Source organism: Mesoplodon densirostris, chromosome 3, assembly GCF_025265405.1.
Source record: "Mesoplodon densirostris isolate mMesDen1 chromosome 3, mMesDen1 primary haplotype, whole genome shotgun sequence".
NCBI classification, from domain to species: Eukaryota; Metazoa; Chordata; class Mammalia; order Artiodactyla; family Ziphiidae; genus Mesoplodon; species Mesoplodon densirostris.
Window position 1 is genome coordinate 174985258 of NC_082663.1, and position 21516 is coordinate 175006773.

Genomic DNA, 21516 nt, shown 5'->3' on the forward strand with positions numbered 1-21516 from the left:
AACCTAGTGTTTGTTTCATGATTCAACGAAGAGGCAAAATATTTGGGATAATACAGAGCAGATAACTGATGTTTTAAGAAAAGGAATTTATTATTTACACCACTGAAATAGTCCCCCATAAGAACAATACATACCATGTTTATTTGAAAGAACCAGATTCCTTTCAAATAGAAGAACTGTATAAAGCAATACTGTCAACACAAAACAGTGGTCACATTACACATCTGCAGGCATAAGCATTGCAAATAAATTTCTTTAATCTTATGGCTAGATATTTTCACTGCAACACAGTGTTTGCACTTAGAGAAGACAGAGCTGGAACAGAACAAAAACTTTTTGTTCATGCTTTTTAGGACTGAACCAGTGACACGTCCCATTTTAAAATGTACTGCCTTTAACTGCTTTTAGGACAACGGTTTTAGGCAGGAGTGCTTCTACTTGGCCACCACAAAGAAACACGCTCTTGTTCCTTAGTTTCATTCCTCAGTCTCATGTTTTCTATTTGTCACACTATGACATATCTGTATCAGAGCAGACATTTTCCAGTTTTACTCAAAGAACACTGACACACATACACACCAAACTGAGACAGCTCAGAATTTAGAGATGTAAGTAGTGGAGTAATAAGAGAAATTGTGTTTATGACAAAGGAATAAGAAAAACTCTCGGTGGTTTTAAGCATACTAAACTAGGTTCCTTACTAAAAACTTTTCTTTTTTTGGTTTTAAAAACAGTAGTTTCAAGGTGGGTTTGGGCTTAGACAACAACACAGTGAGACAAACACACAAGACATACTTATTTCCAAAGTCACAAAATGACACTGTTAAGCATACATTTTTGTCCACTTTTTGTGTGTGTGTGGGGAATAAAACTCAGTACTCTATGCTGGAGAAAATAGTTTTCAAGAGTTACAGTAAATTCATACAGGGGGAAAAAGGTGTTTTTGTTTTTTTTTTTTTTTTTGGCGTATTGCTATGATCTTCAAAAAATATAAAATTAAATTTACAAAAAACTGGAAGACCAAGTATAAGCAGTCTTATATTTGCTGCAGTGTCCAGCACTATCATAATGATCTTTAGCATAAAAGCAAAAAGAAGTTCATGGATCTCAAGTATCTTCAATAACTGCCAGTATAGCTTGTAACTACTGTCCTTGCTTCTTTGAGAGATACCTGCAAGAAATAAAATAAGATGTCTAAGCTGTATCACACTAAATTTAAGTTAACAATCTAACTCTCCTCCCCAAAGAAAGTTGTTTAATAACAAAACTTTTCAAGATAAGTAATAACTGTTAATAACGCTAACACATGTTGTTTATGTGCCAAGCACTGTTCTAAGTACATGCATTAATTCATTTAGTCCTCACAACAGTTCTATGAGTGTTCAGTGAGAACTTATTTCTATTTTACAGTCACAAAGAGGTTAAGCAATTTGCCCAAGTTCATACAGCAAGAAAGTGGCAGAGTTCAGATTGAAAACAAGGCTCTGGAGGCTACACACCATCACTCCACACTGCCTTACTTCCAAATGTGAAAGCAATATATTAATTAGTATTATAATTTCCCCCCAAAACTCAAAGTCCATTTGAAGATCTTCTTGCATAAAGGTAGTGAGGCAAAGCTGCTAAAGAACTCTGATCAAGATTGTAAAGATGCAAAGATGTTAATTCACCAAGCAAATTTTTCTTCATATTATTTTATAGGAGTCTACCAACAAATTAAAATTTTTACATCTCTATTTCTCACATTTATGAATTACTATACTCAGAGCTATGGGGGTAGGGAAAGAGTTCTTAAAATCAGGAGATCTGGACAAGTTTTGATGGTAAAACTTGCTCAAACTGTGGCATTTACTATCTCTATGACTTAGTTACACCATCTACAGGAAATGTGGATAAAAATGCCAGCCTTACCCTCCTAATAGAATTATGAGACTCTAATAAGAAGTATATAAATAAATATTATGTAGGTATATAAGTACATAAGTATATGAGTGATCTGAAAAGCCAAAAGTGTAATTTGAAAAGCCGAAGTGTTATATTATATGAAGTTTCTTTTGTTGCTGTATTGGTGAAATCAGCTCTTCAAAGATCTACTTCCAAAAAAGTACTTGCAGTACATAATAATCCTGTTCACTTCTCCAGAGGTTTTTCCTGCCTCAAAATCTTGACGTTTATATGCGGTCCATATGTAGATTTGTACTTATGTTTGTGCTCAGAAAAAAAGACTAGAAGACTAGACACCAAGCTGGTAACAGTAGTTATCTTTCATAATCACAAGTAACTGTTTCCCTAAAGGAATAAATTTTCTAATTTTTCTGCTACACAGAGGTTACTTGTAATTTTTAACAGAAAACTTTTTAGTATAGTTTATTTTATCCTGACACTATTTTACAGTATGAGAACAGATTCATAAAAGAGTGACCCATTTAATGTCACAAAATAATTAACAGGTAGCATCACAAACATGTACTAGTCTCTCAAATCCTCTCTACTAGAGAAGTATTAAAGATCTTAAGAGATGTGGGTTTATGAACAAGTTAGAGGTTAAGAGAAAGGGAAAAATACTTCCAGGGGGGATGTCACTGGATTAGAAAAGAGCTTTAGAATTCACCCATTTTAAACAAAAAATAAGAGTTACGTGTATACCAGAGCTGCCAGAAAATTTTTTCATTCATTAATGTAAAGAAGAAATGAATAAGCAATTAGCACTTACCTTTCCCAATATTTGTGATTTAGGTCCAAAAAGTCATCTAACTTTGCTATTTCCTTGAGGTACTGGGTTAATTTTAAAAGTTCTTTGTCTTTATCTCGATTTAGGTGTGCTTTCATAAAAGGTCTTATCTATTAGAAAACAAACGTTATCCAACACTTCACATTGTAGTAAGAAAACTAGTACAAATCTACACTATTCTATCACTTAAATTACAGTTAATGAGATTAAAATATCACCAAGGCTGTCAATACTAAGAATTACTTGTACACTATCTCACTGACAGTCATGGTATGTTTATAGTGGAAGTTCTTCTACTTAATTTACCTTCTGTTATCTTTTCAGTCTGAACCTCACACCACCAGCTGTCTTATAGCACTTGAACCTTATGTGGCTCCTCTACTTTGCAAAACTGCTTAGACTTTTCCCCCTTCTATCAATCCAGTTGCTTCTTACTAATTAAATAATCTCATTCACGGTCACTTCATTCATAAAAAGGTACCCAATACATGCTTGATCTACAGGGGAGTGAGATAAATTTTAACAGATGATTTTCACATCAGCATTTTCTATGAAAATTTTATATAGCTAAAATATTACACATTTGTATAACCTATTTTCACTCACATTTTATCATAAGCATTTTTATCAGTAAAGTCTCCATTAAAATATTTTTAATTATATGAGTTTTCCCATAAAAATCAGCCATATTTTCTAAATTTTTAAGTTCAATATATGTTATGATAAAAAGTATTCATTTCAAAAGCATAAAAGGGTGCTTCCCTGGTGGCGCAGTGGTTGAGAATCTGCCTGCCAATGCAGGGGACACGGGTTCGAGCCCTGGTCTGGGAAGATCCCACATGTCGCGGAGCAACTGGGCCCATGAGCCACAACTACTGAGCCTGCGCGTCTGGAGCCTGTGCTCCGCAACAAGAGAGGCCGCGATAGTGAGAGGCCCGCACACCGTGATGAAGAGTGGTCCCCGCTTGCCACAACTAGAGAAAGCCCTCGCACAGAAACGAAGACCCAACACAGCAAAAATAAATAAATAAAAATAAAATAAAAAAAAAAGAGCATAAAAGTCAAGATGGTGGACAGGGTTGAAGACTATAATTAGTAAGGGATTTTACATCTTGACTTGAATGGTAGTTACATATGTTCTCTGTAAAACAATTTGTTAAACTGCACATTTTATGCACTTTTCTTTATGTTACACTTCCAATAAAGAGTCCTACTTTTTTAAAGACACCAAATCATCGATATAGCACTCAAGACAGCATTTCAAAACCTTTAAACTTATTTTAGATGAAATAATGTATCTGGGATTTGCTTCAAAATATCAAAGAGAGGGAAGTAGGTAAGGTATAGGGCAAACATCCATGAATTAACAAGTTGTTTAAACAGGATAATGCATACATGGGGGTTAGTTTATACAATTCAATGTAGTTCTTTTTATGTTTGAACTTTCCCAGTATAAAAAAAATATCTTTTAAAAATCACACATACGCCTGCAAGGACTGAATAAATCATTTTAGTAAAGCATTAATATATCCTTACTGTGATTGGGAGAAAATGCAAACTGGTCAATTTTACATAGTGACATTTAAAAACAGTTGACATTTAATCATTGTTACCTGTTGAGAACAATGAGCCCATAGGAGTCGTTACCATATCTATCAAGAGTAGAGGTTTTAAATATTTTTTTATTTACTTCTCTGTCATTGGAAAAACACACCACCAGCTGGAAACGGACAGAAGAAAATTCTCCCATACGTTCCAGGTTCTATTCACATCACAACAGTTTAGGGCCAAGGGCCTCCACAGCTGTTAGTCAGCTGGGCTCTGGCTGAAGGGCACCCATAAGAGCTGTCAAGAGTCTGCACCGAAGCAAACTCTTGTAGGAGATCCTGATTCCAAACAGGCAGTGCGGGCAGTGCTGCTTCACAGCAGCAGCAGTGACTGCAGAGCAAGAAAATTCTCTGCAGGGACCTGCTTAAGCCCTACAGCTAGGTGTAAATAGGCATGATATCAGAATGTAGTGAAATGAGTTTCAGCATAATCCTGGGCAATATTGTAATGTTCTAAAGTACTCCCTCATTTAAAAAAAGATTGTAAAGGCAACACACTGACTTCTAAACTATTAATATACAATGTACCAAAGTGATTCCAAGTATAGAAGCAGGAAGGGATTAGACTGAAAGAGAAAGTACAAGAGTCAGTGGCTGGTAAATCAGATTTTCAATCCAAGGCCCTGCTAAGTTACTTTTACTTTCTAAACATTTGGTCTTAAGCACTAATAATAACAAAACTAAAATACCCCAAAGATTCTGGGTCTAAAAGTTAAACTAGTTAAGTGGAAACAATTCACCTAACCGACTTCAATTGTTTCAGTATAATCACTGTTCCATTCTTCAAGAATGATCTAAGTGATCCCTAGAAGGGCAGGCAACATACACTACCACCGCTGTCTTACATCCAAACACATTTTTAGGAAATGAAAAAGGTTTAGAGTATCCGCATTCTCTTAAATCACCATTTCCTTATATAGATAATAAAAGTGAAGTTCAGACTAACTACTGATTCATCCATGACCAAAATTCAAGTTCCTCTAGTTCAGTACTATATTCATAATTGACAAAGCCTCCTATGTTATATATTTCAAACCTTATGATTAGCAAGCTTATATTAGAAGTTAACTACTTTAAAAATAAGCAGTCTTTAAGATCTCTGTGAAATCTCTGAGATTTCTACCAGAAACATTGTGGAACTGTGATAACAAAACAGAATATAGAATATTTCACAATTTCAAAACCATTTCTATGTCAATGTGGGCAGATCATTAATTACTACCTTCTTAAAAGAGGCTTTCAAAAGGAGACATGCGAGAGATTACCTGTAGAATGCTTAAAAATACTTCTCCTGAATTAGAATTTTTGAAGGCAGAAACTTACACATTTTTAGGAAGTCCTTCAATGATTCTACTGAGTACTCTGCTAAAAAACAAACAAACAAACAACTTGCTCTAAAGTAACATGAAGAACTAGAAGTTTATATCATCATCCCTCTGCATCCAGAGATGAGGAGGGCCCAAATGTTGGCTGGGAAAATAATGTTTCTTCTAAAAATACACATGAAACTAATAATTTTTTTTTAAGTTAAAGCTCTTCTCAAAAATCATTCCCTGTCTCACTTATATGTAGAATCTAAAAAAAGAAAACAGAAACAAGAACAAAACACATACCTAAAGCCAAGCTCATACATACAAAGAACAGAAAGAACATACTGGTGGTTGCCAGAGATGGGTGGGTGGGAGAAATGGGTAAAGGGAGTCAAAAGGTACATACCTCCAGTTATAAAATAAATAAATCATGGGGATGTAAGGTATAGCACAGCAACTATAGTCAACAATACCATATTGCATATTTGAAAGTGGCTAAGAGAGCAGATCTTAAACGTTCTCATCAGAAGAAAAAATTCTGTAAGTATGTATGGTGACAGATGTTAGTTAACTAGACTTACTGTGGTGATCACTTCACAATATAAACAAATATCAAATCATAAATTATGTTGTATACCTGAAACTAATATTATACCTCAGTTAAAAAAATTTAATCATTCCTTAAATACCATGACTTTACCTCCTTTCCAGTACAGACACTATTAGTTTCATACAAAATTTGGCTTAGATCAATTGAATCTTTCCTCAAGACTGAAGAACATACTTTTGTACCTTGTACCTCGTAAACTACACACAGGAAGAGCACTTCTCCTAAAGCCTCAAACAGAAATCATTTTTAAAGGACAGCATAACCACCAGTCTACCCCAAGTACTTTTCTTCCAAGTCAACAGCTTTTATATTTGTGGCAATTCACTACCTAGATTAATATTCAGTCCCTAAACTATCCTCATTGTACACTAAAGACGACATCAACAGTCTGTACAGAGAGCTTCAAAAATCTACCTTCAAGTTTTTCTCTCTTGTCTTTTAAAGTCATCAAGAATTCAGCTGGTGGGGACTTCCCCGGTGGCAGAGTGGTTAAGAATCTGCCTGCCAATGCAGGCGACACGGGTTCGAGCCCTGGTCCGGGAAGATGCCACATGCTGCGGAGCAACTAGGCCCATGCGCCACAGCTACTGAGCCCACGTGCCACAACTACTGACGCCCACGCACCTAGAGCCCGTGCTCTGCAACGAGAAGCCAGCACGATGAGAAGCCCGCACACCGCAACAAAGAGTAGCCCCTGCTCACTGCAACTAGAGAAAGCCCGCACTCAGCAACGAAGACCCAACGCAGCCAAAATAAATAAATTAATTAATTAAAAAAAAAACCATTAAAAAAAAGAATTCAGGGCCTCCCTGGTGGCGCAGTGGTTGAGAGTCCGCCTGCCGATGCAGGGGATACGGGTTCGTGCCCCGGTCTGGGAGGATCCCATATGCCGCGGAGCGGCTGGGCCCGTGAGCCATGGCCGCTGGGCCTGCGCGTCCGGAGCCTGTGCTCCGCAACGGGAGGGGCCACAACGGTGAGAGGCCCGCATGCCGCAGAAAGAAAAAAAAAAAAAAGAATTCAGCTGGTGGAAAAGTTCAGGACTGAGATTAAAAGTGTCTTAGTATCAGGATTTACACTTCAAATGGAGACTCCATTTGCATTGTACCACAACATAGAGCTATCTTTTCCATTTTCATATTGTATTTACACATAGGCAGCCACAGGTACCAAAAATTTTAAGTTTCAAATTTCTCTCTTACAAATTTCACGCTGCTACCAGGGTTAAATATCACTATGATGCCTATATAAGATTGCATGTGACTTAATGCTAAGATCATCACTGGCCTAGAAACCAAGTTACTTGGGTTCTAACTCAAATTCTATCATTAACCAGTTACATACACGACCTTGGGCAAGTCATGAACTTTCTGATCCTCAGACTGTTTCTATAAAAGATGACTGAGGTTCCTTCTAGCTCCAGCATTTCATAATTCTAAGCTCTCCACTTACACTATATGAATTTTCAAACACCTTTTATTAGTTTCAGTTTAAAAAGGAAAAATACCCTTATTGCCAGCTTTCCAGCTAACCAGAACATCAGAAATTCAAGATTCATATCCCTAATAGAATGTCTGATGCTTTCACTTTTGATGCTAAAAGTCAATGTCAGTAAGTTCATGTTGCTCCACAGAGCTAACTGAAAATAAAACATCTGGATGGGGGCTTCCCTGGTAGTGCAGTGGTTAAGAATCTGCCTGCCAATGCAGGGTACACGGGTTCGAGCCCTGGTCCGGGAAGATCCCGTATGCCACGGAGCAACAAAGCCCGTGCGCCACAACTACTAAGCCTAAGCTCTAGAGCCCACGAGCCACACTATGGAGCCCACACGCCACAACTACTGAAGCCTGTGCACCTAGAGCCGGTGCTCCACAACAAGAGAAGCCCCCGCTTACCACAACTAGAGAAAGCCCACACGCAGCAACAAACACCCAACGCAGCCAAAAATAAATTAAAAAAATAAATTTATGTAAAAAAAAACATTAGAAAAACAAAACAAAACAAACCATCTGGATGAGTTGGTTAACTAAGGAGATACCAAGCAAAAAGAGAGAATGCTCAATTTTATATGAATTTTTCTAAACACTTAAGTTTTTCTTGACAGGATAATACACTACTTCCAAAAATTTATGAAATTCAATAGTGATAACGTTCTACTACATAATCCAGCATATGTGAGAATAGCAAGTAAAATTGTCTTACCTTTAGTCCATTCTGTGGGTTCATTAGAAAATTTCTTCCTATGTCATCAAACATGATGGTGTTTTTTTTGCTGTAAAACTCCGAAAACTTTCCCCATATAACACCAAGAGGCTTTACCTTAGAATAAAAGTTTAGATTTAACTCAAATTTCATGAATAGTTCATCCTTTCTTAAAAGCAGAAATACTGCAAAATGCCCTGCAGAACTATGCCAGAGCGTTCCTTTACCATGAGGCAGTGATGGCTGGCTGTGTGAACAGAACAGAACCAAGATGCAACACACTGTAAGGCACAATATATCTCTCAGTGTCAACTTCTGAAAGGTCTGTTCATGTCTGATGGAACTAAGCCCATTATAAGACTTCCTATAATTTTAATACGAAGATTTGGGATCAAAAAAAGTATTTAATTTTTAAAAAATCTAGTATTTGTTTAGATGTCTGCTGAGCATTCACATGTCCCCTCAGGGCTTGAGGTTTCACATGGGGTCTGTTTTCAAAACTAGAAAACCTTAATGACAATGTACCTGGTTCTTTTATTATAATATTTAAATATTTTGTAAAGGAAAAATGGACTTTCTCCTTAGTTCAGTGGTATAGGTGCACAATTTCTAGGGCATCTGATTATTTAACTTCAAAACACCGTAATTTGTAAATTCTTGCTTTTATTTCTGAATTCTTAAAATGAGCCTTCAAAAAGGTAATTCCTCAGTTATTCATATCTATTGATACTTGCATAAATTCTCTGTAAGATCACACAAGAAATAATAGTGATTGCTTGAAGAAAGGAAAGTTAAGTGGCTGGAGGGTCCAGGAGAATACTTTTCACTATACACTTTGTTTGTGAATCATGTGAATATATTTTACACACTCACAAAAATATTTTAAATACATTAACTTTTAGAAGAAAAAGTACTTTTTGCTGAAGGCAGTAGTCTCATTGATGGTAATGTGAGATTATATGATGAATAATAATTATGAGATTAAATGGTAGTAAATAAATGGTGACAAGCGTTGTCATTAATTTTAAAATGCTTTTTCTCCTCTATAATTTCTTTTAATATGGAGAAAGGCTTTTTTTCCTTAGTGAACTCATTATTGCAAAAAATGTTATTCAAATATTTTAATTTCACTAAAATTTTATTTGCTGTATTTGTTTGCACTATTTGTTTACTACTGAAACAAACCCCTCAAATACTTGAAGCCAAATATACAGAAACTGACACAATAAACCAGATTCTTGGTTTTCTTAGCCAACATAAAGCCTCAAAAAATATAAGAGCTTTATGACACCCAGGGTTAGAAATCCTACATCTTCTTAAATAGTGCTGTCATTTTGCAATTAGGTCAAGCACCATATGTTCTCCAAAACATGAGCTACCTTGTTTTCAATTAGAGAAGTAATATTGTTGACTGTAGAAAAAAATCTGAAAACACAAAAAAGCACAAAGGAAAATATTTAATTACCTATAATCCAGTTAGTACCAAAGAATGCAACTAGATATTCTGATATATTTCTCCAGTCTTTCTGATAAACAGAAGCAACCTCAAGGAGTTCACAGATCTTTTGTAAAGGTAAGGGAACCGCTGAACCAAACAACGGTTAAAAACTATTTTCTAGGGCTTCCCTGGTGGCGCAGTGGTTGAGAGTCCGCCTGCCGATGCAGGGGAAACGGGTTCGTGCCCCGGTCTGGGAAGATCCCACATGCCGCGGAGCGGCTGGGCCCGTGAGCCATGGCCGCTGAGCCTGCGCTTCTGGAGCCTGCGCTCCGCAACGGGGGAGGCCACAACAGTGAGAGGCCCGCGTACCACAAAAAAAAAAAAAAAAAAAAAAACCAAAACCTATTTTCTAACAGTTTGCAAATACTGCTAAAATATTTCTTTCACTTTAATAATGTATCATGAAAAATTTCTGAAGCACTAAATACTGCATCAAATAATTAGCTGCAGGACTTCCCTGGTGGCGCAGTGGTTGAGAATCTGCCTGCCAATGCAGGGGACACGGGTTCAAGCCCTGGTCTGGGAAGATCCCACATGCGGCAGAGCAACTGGGCCCATGAGCCACAACTACTGAGCCTGTGCGTCTGTTGCTCCGCAACAAGAGAGGCCGCGATAGTGAGAGGCCCGCGCACCGCAATGAACAGTGGCCGCCGCTCGCTGCAACTAGAGGAAGCCCTCGCACAGAAACGAAGACCCAACACAGCTATAAATAAATAAATTAATAAATAAATTTAAAAATAAAAAAAAATAATAATTAGCTGCATTCCATTAAATGGACGAACAAAAATGTGTACAACCAACTCCCTACTGTTGTAGGGATTTGTTATTGAGGATTTCTTTTTGTTCCTTTAATTTTTCATTATTATAAACACTCCTGTTTAACACTTCCTAAACTTCTTTTTACTGTTTAGACTTTGTACATGTACCACTTTAGTAGGTAATAAATTATATTTTTCCTTGATGTACGCAGTATTTCCTTTATTGAAAACTCCACACACACATAAACAATTCTATTTATGACTTTTATGACTTTGACAATTTTAATACTGTCTCCCCTAAGCTTTCCTAGTTTGCTAAGTCCTCCCCAATTCCTATTAGTCTGGGTTTCCAAAAGGTATGGACCATGTCTCTTCATCTCTTTATTCCCAACAGTGCCCATTACAGGGCCTTGCAGATCGCAGAAGTTCATAATATGACTAGTTACTTGACAAGTAAACAAAGTGAAGAACCTTAATCTTTTTAGCCCAACTCTTTCCTGATGGTTCTTATTGCTTTCTCTAGGGCTTCACGTACATCACCCCAAAGTACATGCATCATGATATATCTGCTTTTATTTATCAGTTTCATAGAGGGCAGGGCAAGTGTGTCCTGGTCTGTTTCTAGTATCTTCCTTGACAACATTATTTTTTCACACCTACGCTGTCTTTAGCAACACTGTGCTGTTATCATCACGGGACAATTAACCATGACCTTTCTTGACAGTCCTTCCTCAAGATCCTTAACTTTTGTCACTAAAATTCAAATCTGTTAACCTGAAATACATCTTCTTATGTCAAAACTCAATCGATACTTTATTATCCACTCAGATGTATTTCTAAACTCTGTGTAGTTTATTCCATCAATATAAATATAAAAGTACACCAGAAAACAAGCAAGTCTTTAAATAAAAAGTAAAATGACTTCTTACATCTATTAATCCTCTCCTTGGAGTATGCACTGTTATCATAGCAGCACTGTCCAACATGAAGGTAATCTTGTAATTTGCATTTGTACTCACTCCCAGCTCCTATAAATACAAATATTCATGTGGTTAAAATATAATAATGTGGAAAATCCCAGGCTTTATGAAAAGTCCAGCTATAATTTCCCATAATGCCAACTTTCTACTCCCCTGGCTACCACACCTTCCTCAACAACTAGCAAGCATTTTAGTTTCACGAAGCGAAATCGATAAATGGTAGTCCAAAGAACCCTAGTCTATTTAGCTCTAAAATGAGGGGCCCTTTTCAATGTACTACCAGAAACAGGTTACTTCCCAATTTAATGTTTTAGAAGAGCATCACTCCTTTAAGTATCACACACCAGAGAAAAGAAGGAAAAGAAAGTATTAGCGTAAAATGGGAGAAAGAGGAGAGGAAGCTTTGCTGTACTTTTTCTTGAAAAAGACATAAGTAATCAATGCAAACCACCATTAAGCAGACTTTAAACACACCTCTAACTCCTGATACTGGCATTTGTTTTGCTACTAAATGCCCTCCAATGACAATGAAATTAATTCAATTCGGAACTTTCTAAAAAGACAAATGCAGTTTCAAAACGTTCTTAAATGGATTGTTTTCTAACACTTACTTTCATTTTAGCTTCAATCCACTTCATATTTGTTGCAGCTAAAACATGAGGAATGATAACACAATATGTATGAAAAGCTTGAATTTCATTTAAAAAATCTTTCTTCTGTATAAATTAGTTAAGTTTTCTAAGCAAGACTAAAAGTTCAAATACATCACAAATAATCCCTAGCATATTTATGGTAATTTCCTTTTAACTATTTATAAAAATAAATTTATTTCAGTGTGTCTTCAAGACAATAACATTTAAACAACTTTTATCTAAAAGATAAGGTAACCAATGCTCAAAAGAACTCTGAACCTAGGAAATTCATAAATCAAGACCTAACCACCCTTTTAAAAACAGCCCTAATACTGTTCTCTATCAGTTCTAAACTTGAATTTAGGGTGCCTGGATCTCCATTTTCTTCTGCGTTCCTACTGCCAGGCAACACACAGGTATATATGTCAATATAAGCAGATTAATGTTATGTGGCAAAAGTTATGTTGAAGACTGCTAGGCTGAAGACTGTCGAAAAATGCTAATGAAAATTAGCATTTTGCCAGGCTCAGCAAACTTAGTGCTCATTGAGTCCAGCAGCTTTTAACAAGAAGTCTGAGGCGACTAAATTCACAAACCCTATCTATGTCACGTGCCTGCTCATTGTCAGACACCAACCATTTCTGAGATCACTGATAAAAATTCAAACTTCAGTTTTATGTGCCCTACTCAGCTCAAGTTATTGGACTAAACTATATAGGTATTACAAAGTAAAATGTTTAAAAATGGAAAAAGGAGTTCAATTATTTAAAGTGTGTATGTGAGTGTGTGTATATTATTTTAAGGGCAAAGAGGTAGCTGAGTCCTCAAAATAAAAATCTTTAGCACACATACAAGAACCAAAATCACCTTACATGCAAAACTGGTCAGTTGAACTAAAATTTTAGAGAGTGATGTATCTACAATGACAACAATCAGGCGATAGGGAAAAACTATTTTTTTCATTCAGTATATATTTTGGGACTATAATCCCCAGATGAAAAACAGAAAGATTTACAGCTAATAAAAAGAGTTTCTAATTATTAAGAAACTATTACATGTCAGACATGTTACTAGTTGCTATACCAATATTTTATTCTTACAACTACCCTGTAATATAGATTTATTTATCTTCATTTCTCAGATGAGGAAGCTAAGGCTCAGAGCAATTAACTGACCTGCCTAGTGTCACAAAGTAAGGTCAGAGCCAGGATTAAAACCCTAGTCTATTTAGCTCCAAAATGAGGTGCCCTTTTCAACGTACTACCATGAAATTCATTTTTTAAAAATTTATTTTAAACATATGATTGTAAAAAGTTCTCTAAGTCCCTAAGTCTACTCTAATAACATTTAGAGGATAAACTTTTTTCTCAAATGTCATCTCAGATGTCAGAGTTGCTAAACAAAAAACTGCTTCCCAGAAAGCTTTCTTCTCTGTATCTTAAAAACCAGAAAATTATGTATTTAACTACGTATTGAATTGTAATGGCTACGTACTCATAGTAACACTAAACTATTGAGATACTCTGATTATAAAAGGAAATACAAAGGAAATTTACAAACTGTGGAACAACTATGTGGCCTCTCATCAAAAACCTAGTACGATTACCATCTTTAGGGATTTTATTTAATTCACAATTAGGATAGCTCTTTTCTGCTTATGACATTGCCAAGACGTAACTTTAAATGTCTGTGGGAAGGTGAGATGTAAATCAATACACTCCCCTTCCCTTTTCAGAAGGTCGTACCACAAAAAGATTGTCACCTGAACTAAACAGTGTGCTCAGTAATGTAGTAAATTTACTTTTTGGAGCAAACTCACTGTTACCACAGACCTGTAAGTTCCTGGAGTGGCAGACCACAAGTTGAGTAACACTGCTTTAGCCCATTTATTAATTTTCCTTGAGTAAATTCATATTGCCTTTATTTCTGAACTACATCACTGTAAATTTTTTTTAAATACATATCTTTCTCCAAGTGTTTTGAGACTAGAGTGATGAAGAAAGGAGAAAGCAACAATATACTAAAGCATCAAAGATTCTATAGCAAAGATCAGAAAGAAAGGATCCTAATCAAGGTGGGGTCTTGTGAAAATAAGGCCATTTTTTTTCACACCATAATCTACTCTCTTCCTATATTTAATTATTTCAGTGGTATTTGGCAAATACACATAAGTTTATATTGTGATGCAAGAAAGTCAAACATGCTTCATCAGAAATTTGCAAAATATAAAATTTAAGTCACATTTTATAAAGCAGAGTAATATAAGGAACAACCTTATTTTCATGGAAATCTAAACAAGAAATATAGCTTACACCAAATAACAATGTCATAATCCTCATATGCAGATGTTAGGAATTCATGAAGATATGGCCGCATTAATTCTACCCCAGTCTCTGCACAAGACCTATGGTCTAAAAGAAAATCAGTTAGAGATGATGATTAGTTTATTATCATGGACAAGTACCTAATATCAATTAAACTTCTGAAATGTAATATAAACACTCAAATACAAACTACTTCGGACTAACTTACATCAGCTGACAAAGGGATGTCTTCAAAGCACACAATTCAATATTCTTGCAATCCAATTTTAATTGATCTATTCTGTTCAATTTGCAAAGACCAATATCCAGAATTCAGGCTTATATAAGAAACAGTAAATTTTTTTCTCATCTAATCTCTAAAATGTAGATGTTATTTTAGGATATGAAAAACAAACTAGGGCCACATATACTCACTTTTTAGCCGTTTACCTACCAAATATAATCATATTTCACCAAAATAACAGGTTTAACTTAATAATCAAATTAAAAAAAAATTTACGCTAACTTATGACATGTACTTAAAGTTAAGGATTAGAGGTAAATAAATTCATTCTAACATCAGGAGTTAACTAATTATTTCTGGCAATATTATAGGATGAAAGAACAAATTTCTTTTTTTGTTGACATGAAATTTTAAATTCAAGAATCTGCCTTGGGGCTTCCCTGGTGGTGCAGTGGTTGAGAGTCCGCCTGCCAATGCAGGGGACACGGGTTCATGCCCCGGTCCGGGAGGATCCCACATGCCGCGGAGCAGCTAGGCCCATGAGCCATGGACACTGAGCCTGTGCATCCAGAGCCTGTGCTCCACAACGGGAGAGGCCAGAACAGTGAGAGGCTCGCGTACCGAAAAAAAAAAAAAAAGAATCTGCCTTGAACATAATTAAACAGAAAACCAGGAATAAAATATCAAAAATTATTTTAAAATAATCATAAAATGTTAAGTGTTAATCAATAGGGAATCACTTGATTAAATTATCACACATTCATAAACTAGAAAAGCGCCTGACCAAAAAATACATATATTCAACTCACAATGAATGTTAAATGACTGTGATGTTCAATATATCATTAAGTAAACATAAAAAGGACATACATACAAACACCCTGGAAGATGCACATAAAAATATGAGTGGTCATCTTTGGATCTTGGAATTACAGATGACTTCTTTTTTCCCTTACAATAAAATGATTTACTTTTAAAATAACAAGAAAAGCTTTCAAATATTTCATATTGCAAGGGAAAAACAAACAAATGAAAGGGGAAAATGCCATTGTGGGTAACAGAAGATGGAACACAGTTTTAGCTGACTTACCAAATAACGTATAATCAACATCTAGTACCAAAAGTTTTTTCCCTTCCCTGGGAGGATTCAAAATTTCCACTTTGTACTCTTTTACTCTGCGGGAAATTTTCAGTAGGTTTTCCTCCCTAACAAAAAATAAAATCAGATGAAATATTCACCTTTTCTCAAATTACAACCAATTTCCTTTGATGATGAAAAGTACTCACCTATTTTCTACTTCAACTACCTCATCTTCAATATCAAAGTCGTTTATAACATCATCATTGTCAGGAGGTGGACCTAAGACATCTTCCTATTAAGATGAAAAATAGTTTTGTTTGACCATATTATCATAACAAATACATTCATAGCATAAAAAACAAATAAGAGGTACGACTTATGTCCAAGAGTCTTGCAAGCACACACTACAGGAAAACTTCCACATTTTATATTTTGTTATATATGTTCACTGGGCAGATTTACCATGTTAAATTTGCACTACTACTACACTTACAGCTAGCTATACACTAACAAATTTCCCAGTATTTGCTTTCTGCTGAGTTAATAACACATTCATTGTGCAGCTTTTACTTTTCCTTGACTGCTAAACTGACAATTTTACCACAATTAAAACTATGATACAACAGTGTGATATAAACCACAATATCTTCAAAGGGACAAATGGTAACAAAAGTAAACATTTACCAAGCTCTCCTCACGAGTTCCCATCATCATGATTTTAGTATTTGGTTTCAGTTTGAGAGCTCCAAGCTTAACATCATTTTCTGCAGGTTTGCCTACAATACAAGCAAATGACTGTTTTCTCACTATAGTTCAGGTGCTGGTTTCACTACCCCGTTACACAAAACCCTAACATTAAAAGGTTTGGTACAGATTCCACAGCAAGTTTTTTTCCTTAAATTAACAAACTGTTACTGCTGAATTAGCAATTTCTAACACACTAAGAAGTAGTAATTAACACAAGGTTGGAATTTTTCCCCAACTCTTAGAGGAACACCTTTAATTCAACTAACTAAACAAAATAAATTCATATTTTATTCTGTTGTTCAAGATGAAGATGACTGTTTTCCAGAAAGTCCTGAAAATTGAGTGCCTGAGATAACTGTACATTCACTGCTACTCAGAACTCACCGTTCAATGATAAGACAAACACCTTGAAAGTGTCTTTTAACTGAATGTGAACACTGACTATAATTTACAAATCATTATTACTTTCGAAACAGAAAAGATAATTTGGGGAGAGTAAAAGGCCCAAACTGTAATGAAAAGGCTGTGTTAGAAGACAGATACAAGAAATTACACTGGGGACTTCCCTGGTGGTCCAGTGGTAAAGAATCCGCCTTACCATGCAGGGGACGCAGGTTCGATCCCTGGTCAGGGAACTAAGATCCCACATGCCGCGGGGCAACTAAGCCCGCGCGCCATAACGACTGAGCTCGTGCGTCTCAACTAGAGCCCGCATGCTACAAACTACAGAGCCCATGCACTCTGGAGCCTGCGCACCACAACTAAAGAAAACCCGCACACCAAAACTAGAAAGAAGCCCACACACCACAAAGAAAGATCCCGCATGCCTCAACGAAGATCCCGAGTGCCGCAACTAAGACCCGACCCCGGCACAGCCAAAAAAAAAAAATTAAATAAATAAATAGATACATAAATCTTAAGAAAAAAAGAAAGAAATTACACTGTTTACCTGGGACTTCCGTGTCACAGGTTTAACATGCAAACATCAACTGTCAGAGGAAATCAAAAGTAATCTTAATAGTGGTGGTATTTTCAGGTATCCTTAAATATTCTAACTTGTACCATAAAAAAAATTTTAGGGATATCCCTATCAAAGAACTCTCCAAGGGGAAAGACTTATTAAAGTGAACAGATAATAGCTAATATAAAGATTCATAAATATATCAATGCAATAAATTTGAAGAAGGGAGAAAATTACCTTTAACTTTGAGTCCAAGTAACTTCTGGCGTTCTGGTAGCACTCCCGTAAGGGTCTTGAGAAACTGTTTGAGATCTAGCACAGTATCATCTTCTGAAAGTGTGGTCACTGAATATTCCTGTCCACCCCATTTTACAATGATAGGAAGAGCCATCCTTGAAACATACGATGACGCAGCTTTTGTTCAGAAAAAGATACCTAGAAAGAAAGGCATATACAAGTTAAAATAGATATATCGAAGATGTATGTAAACTTGTTACTTTAAGTTTTATAAACTGTGTCATTTGAGTCCTGTTTTACAACTTGATGGTAGAGAAACAGGATTTTCTACTTACAGAAATGTTATCAGGATGCCAAAAGTTATCAGGAATCAAAGTTAAAATTCTCCCACCCTCTCAATTTTTGGCTTAAAGTTACAACTTCCTAATATTCTATCAGATTCTCCCCGTTCAAGTGGAAAGCTGCAATAAATGAACTAACTATTCCTCCCTCTCTGATCAGGTTTATGCTACTGGCAAGTTCCTCCATGATGGACCATCCATGTTCATTTACCATTTGCAAGGTAGGACAGTGAGTTGTTAAGAGCATAAACTCTAGAGACAGATTACATGGGTTCAGAGGTCAGCTCTCCCACTTATTAGCTATTTAACGTTGGAAAGCTAACTGACGCTTTGTGCCTAGGTTTCCTCATCTGTAAAACAGGGATGCTAATACTCCTACTTCTCAGGGTTCTTAAGAGGAATAAATTAATTTTTGTAAGTCACATACTACCTGGCACATAGTAAGCTCTAAACAAGTAAGTACTGGTTACATAAACTGTTTTAAAAACTAGAACTGAAGTCTTCCAGGCACTGCGCTAAATAGCAAATGGCCATTATTTGTTTCATATTTAATACACTGGACAGTTTTTACTCAATCTCCTTTAACAAGGTTGTTTGATAAGAACTGTCCCTCTTTTACAATAAGGAAATAGGAGTTCAGAGAGGTTATGTAATCTGCTCATGGGCACATAGCTGATAACAGAACAAGTCTTCTGACTAAATCTCATGTTTCTTCCCTTACAGAACTGTCTCTCTTGAATTGCATCTAAAGGAGTTAAGGCACCAAAGATCAGTAAATACAAAACCTACAGGCACAGATATAAGTACACAAAGGTTATATAGCAGCTGCCACTCATCAACAATAGCATGTAGGTCTCCTCCCCCCATAAAGCTTTCTACCAGTTTTCATATATTTGTTCCCCCAACAGGTCAGAGAACTAGATTTTCTAATCTCAAAGTAGTGGTATTTCCAAATGCTGTCATATATTTAATACAACATTTGACTTCACTCTTCAAGTATTACAACCAACTGCAAGAAAGAAGGCAAATTATAAATCTTAACATGCAAACGTAATTTGGAAATTTAAGGTGTCTTCAACATGCCCATTAGAAAAGAGCACCGTATATTCACTTACATTTATTCTATGTTTACAACCTGCTCTACTAAAACTTTAAAGAAGGTTGTGTTACTTTAGGGCAATGTATTCTATTTGGAGAGAACTTGCTCCAACAAACGTTACAATCCTCAATAAAAAGCCAAATGGCCCTTCTGAGTCAAATTGAAATATCATTTAAATATCATTTTTCTGTGAGAAGTGGAAATAAAACTGAAAATTTACAAGAGCTAGGAATGCAAATAGCACTAATACAGCATATTGTGTTGGGCAGAGCAGAACATGTGAAGTGAGATCACCTGAACTCTAGGTAAGCGTGGACAAGTCACTGCACCTCTAGACCAGTGTTCTCAAAGTGTGGTCTCCAGACCATCCAACAGCACTGACTCCACTTGGTAACTTGCTGGGAATGTAACTGGGTCTGGAGAGAAGAGACCTAGCAATTTGGGTTTTAACAATCTCTGTCTCCCCCTCGCCCCATCTCTGAGGCATGCTAAAGTTTGAGAGCCAGCGCTCTAGGCTCTTCAATTATCTCAGCCTTAAAAGAAAAATGTGCTAGATGGCGTGGGCTCTATGTGCCTAGTAAAGCAGTATACAAACGTCATCACCCATGCCACAGGTGGGATCTCCAAGTTGACAATTGCTCTAAAGGACCAAGCACAACAAAACAAACACCATAAAACATTTTACCGCATAAAGTCCTTAAAACTGTTTTTCAAAGTTACTGAACCTCATTCCTTCAATATTCAGATCATTAACAACAATGGAGCAATGCAATGCAAATGCATGAGTCATTTTACGTTTTCACATTTAGCCTTCTTTCTTACACAATTTTAATGTTTTGTATCACTGCGGACCCTATCAGATTTATAAACTGAAAAATGATTTTAGGGGTAAATGTGGCAATCAAACCCGAACAAGTAAGCAAGGAGCACACCTTTATGGTGAAACTACAGTCAAGAACGGCTGTTTGGGTAAATTCTTCTACCTAACATACAGTGGTGACTTGCCTAGTCAGGGCAGGAATGTTTACTTGACAAGAATAGTGTTAATCCCTGCGATAAGAGCCGTGACATCACTTTGTATACTATAAAAAGTAATACGAATGGTGGTGAAGATAGGAAAATGATAACATGCTCAACAACTTAATTGAATAATCTCATTTAATGTTCACAATCCTAAACTGATAACTACTGTCTTCATTATACAGACTAGAACATTGAAAAAGAGGAAAAACAAATTGCCCGAGACCACACAACTAAAAAGTAGCAAAGGCGGTTAATTTGAAAGTAACAGCAGCAAAAGTTAACACCTTGGGAACTGAGGGGAGGGAGTTAAATTTAAACACGCCCAGTAAAGGGTAACTGCTGAAGTACTGTCAACTCCTCCTCGGGAGAGCAGGGCAGCAGGGAGTGCAGAGAAAAACGAGCTGTGGGAAGTGACTGGTATGAGACAGCACAGAAGGCAGGCAGACACCCCAAAACCCGAGAGGGCCGGGATACGTTCAACAGGGAGGAGGGTGAGACGCACAAACCCCAGAAGAGGGAGGAATAAAGGTTTGAGGACGCAAAATCCACTGAGGCGCCGGAAGCCCTCCACCTAGGCGACGAGGCTGCATGGGAGGGCGTCGGCCCTTGTGAAGAGCCGGCCGGGCCCGGAGGCCTGGGCCGCGAACCTGGGCAGCCGCGCGCGGGGCCCCCACGAGCAGCCCCCAGCCCGCCCGCCAGGCCACAGTGGAGGCCGGGTCTCGAGGACAGCAAAGCTGCGGTCCCCCAGCCCCACGGCGCGCCGGGGTGCCCCGCATCCCCTCACCTGGAGCGCGGCGGATCCGGCAGCAGCGGACGCAGGAACCGACCGCAACGGAATCCAAGGCGACCGGAAGTGAGAGGCGGGGACCGGAACCGGCTAACCAACCGGAAGTTAGGGTTTGAAACGGAAGCGCGCCGGAGAGCGGAAGGTCGCTTCCCTTGTTTCTTTTCGGGCAGTGATGTTACATAGACGTTGTCAGGGGCTTCCTCACCGCGACGAGGGAACCAGGCCTTTCCGAGAATGTGACCGCTGTACGGATGCCTGCGAGTCCTGGATGGCTTCAGTCCGTCGCCCGTTTTGCGCATGCGTCCGCTGGCGGGCTTTGAGTTGGGCAGGCCTTGCGGGGGAATGACGTTTCTGGTATTGTTTTGCCA

At 37.2% G+C, this 21516-nt stretch overlaps 1 protein-coding gene across 1 annotated transcript; it reads right to left on the reverse strand.

Moving 5' to 3' along the window:
• Positions 1-830: 830 nt before the first annotated feature.
• UBLCP1 (ubiquitin like domain containing CTD phosphatase 1) lies at positions 831-21321 on the reverse strand. Its single transcript, XM_060092621.1, has 11 exons — positions 21146-21321; positions 17899-18096; positions 16638-16729; positions 16160-16245; positions 15963-16078; positions 14638-14736; positions 12305-12342; positions 11643-11741; positions 8458-8574; positions 2714-2841; positions 831-1171 (listed from the first exon to the last, which is right to left on the reverse strand). Exons 2-11 carry the CDS (start codon positions 18050-18052, stop codon positions 1144-1146), a joined length of 957 nt encoding a protein of 318 aa, XP_059948604.1. The 5' UTR covers positions 18053-18096; positions 21146-21321; the 3' UTR covers positions 831-1143.
• Positions 21322-21516: the final 195 nt, after the last annotated feature.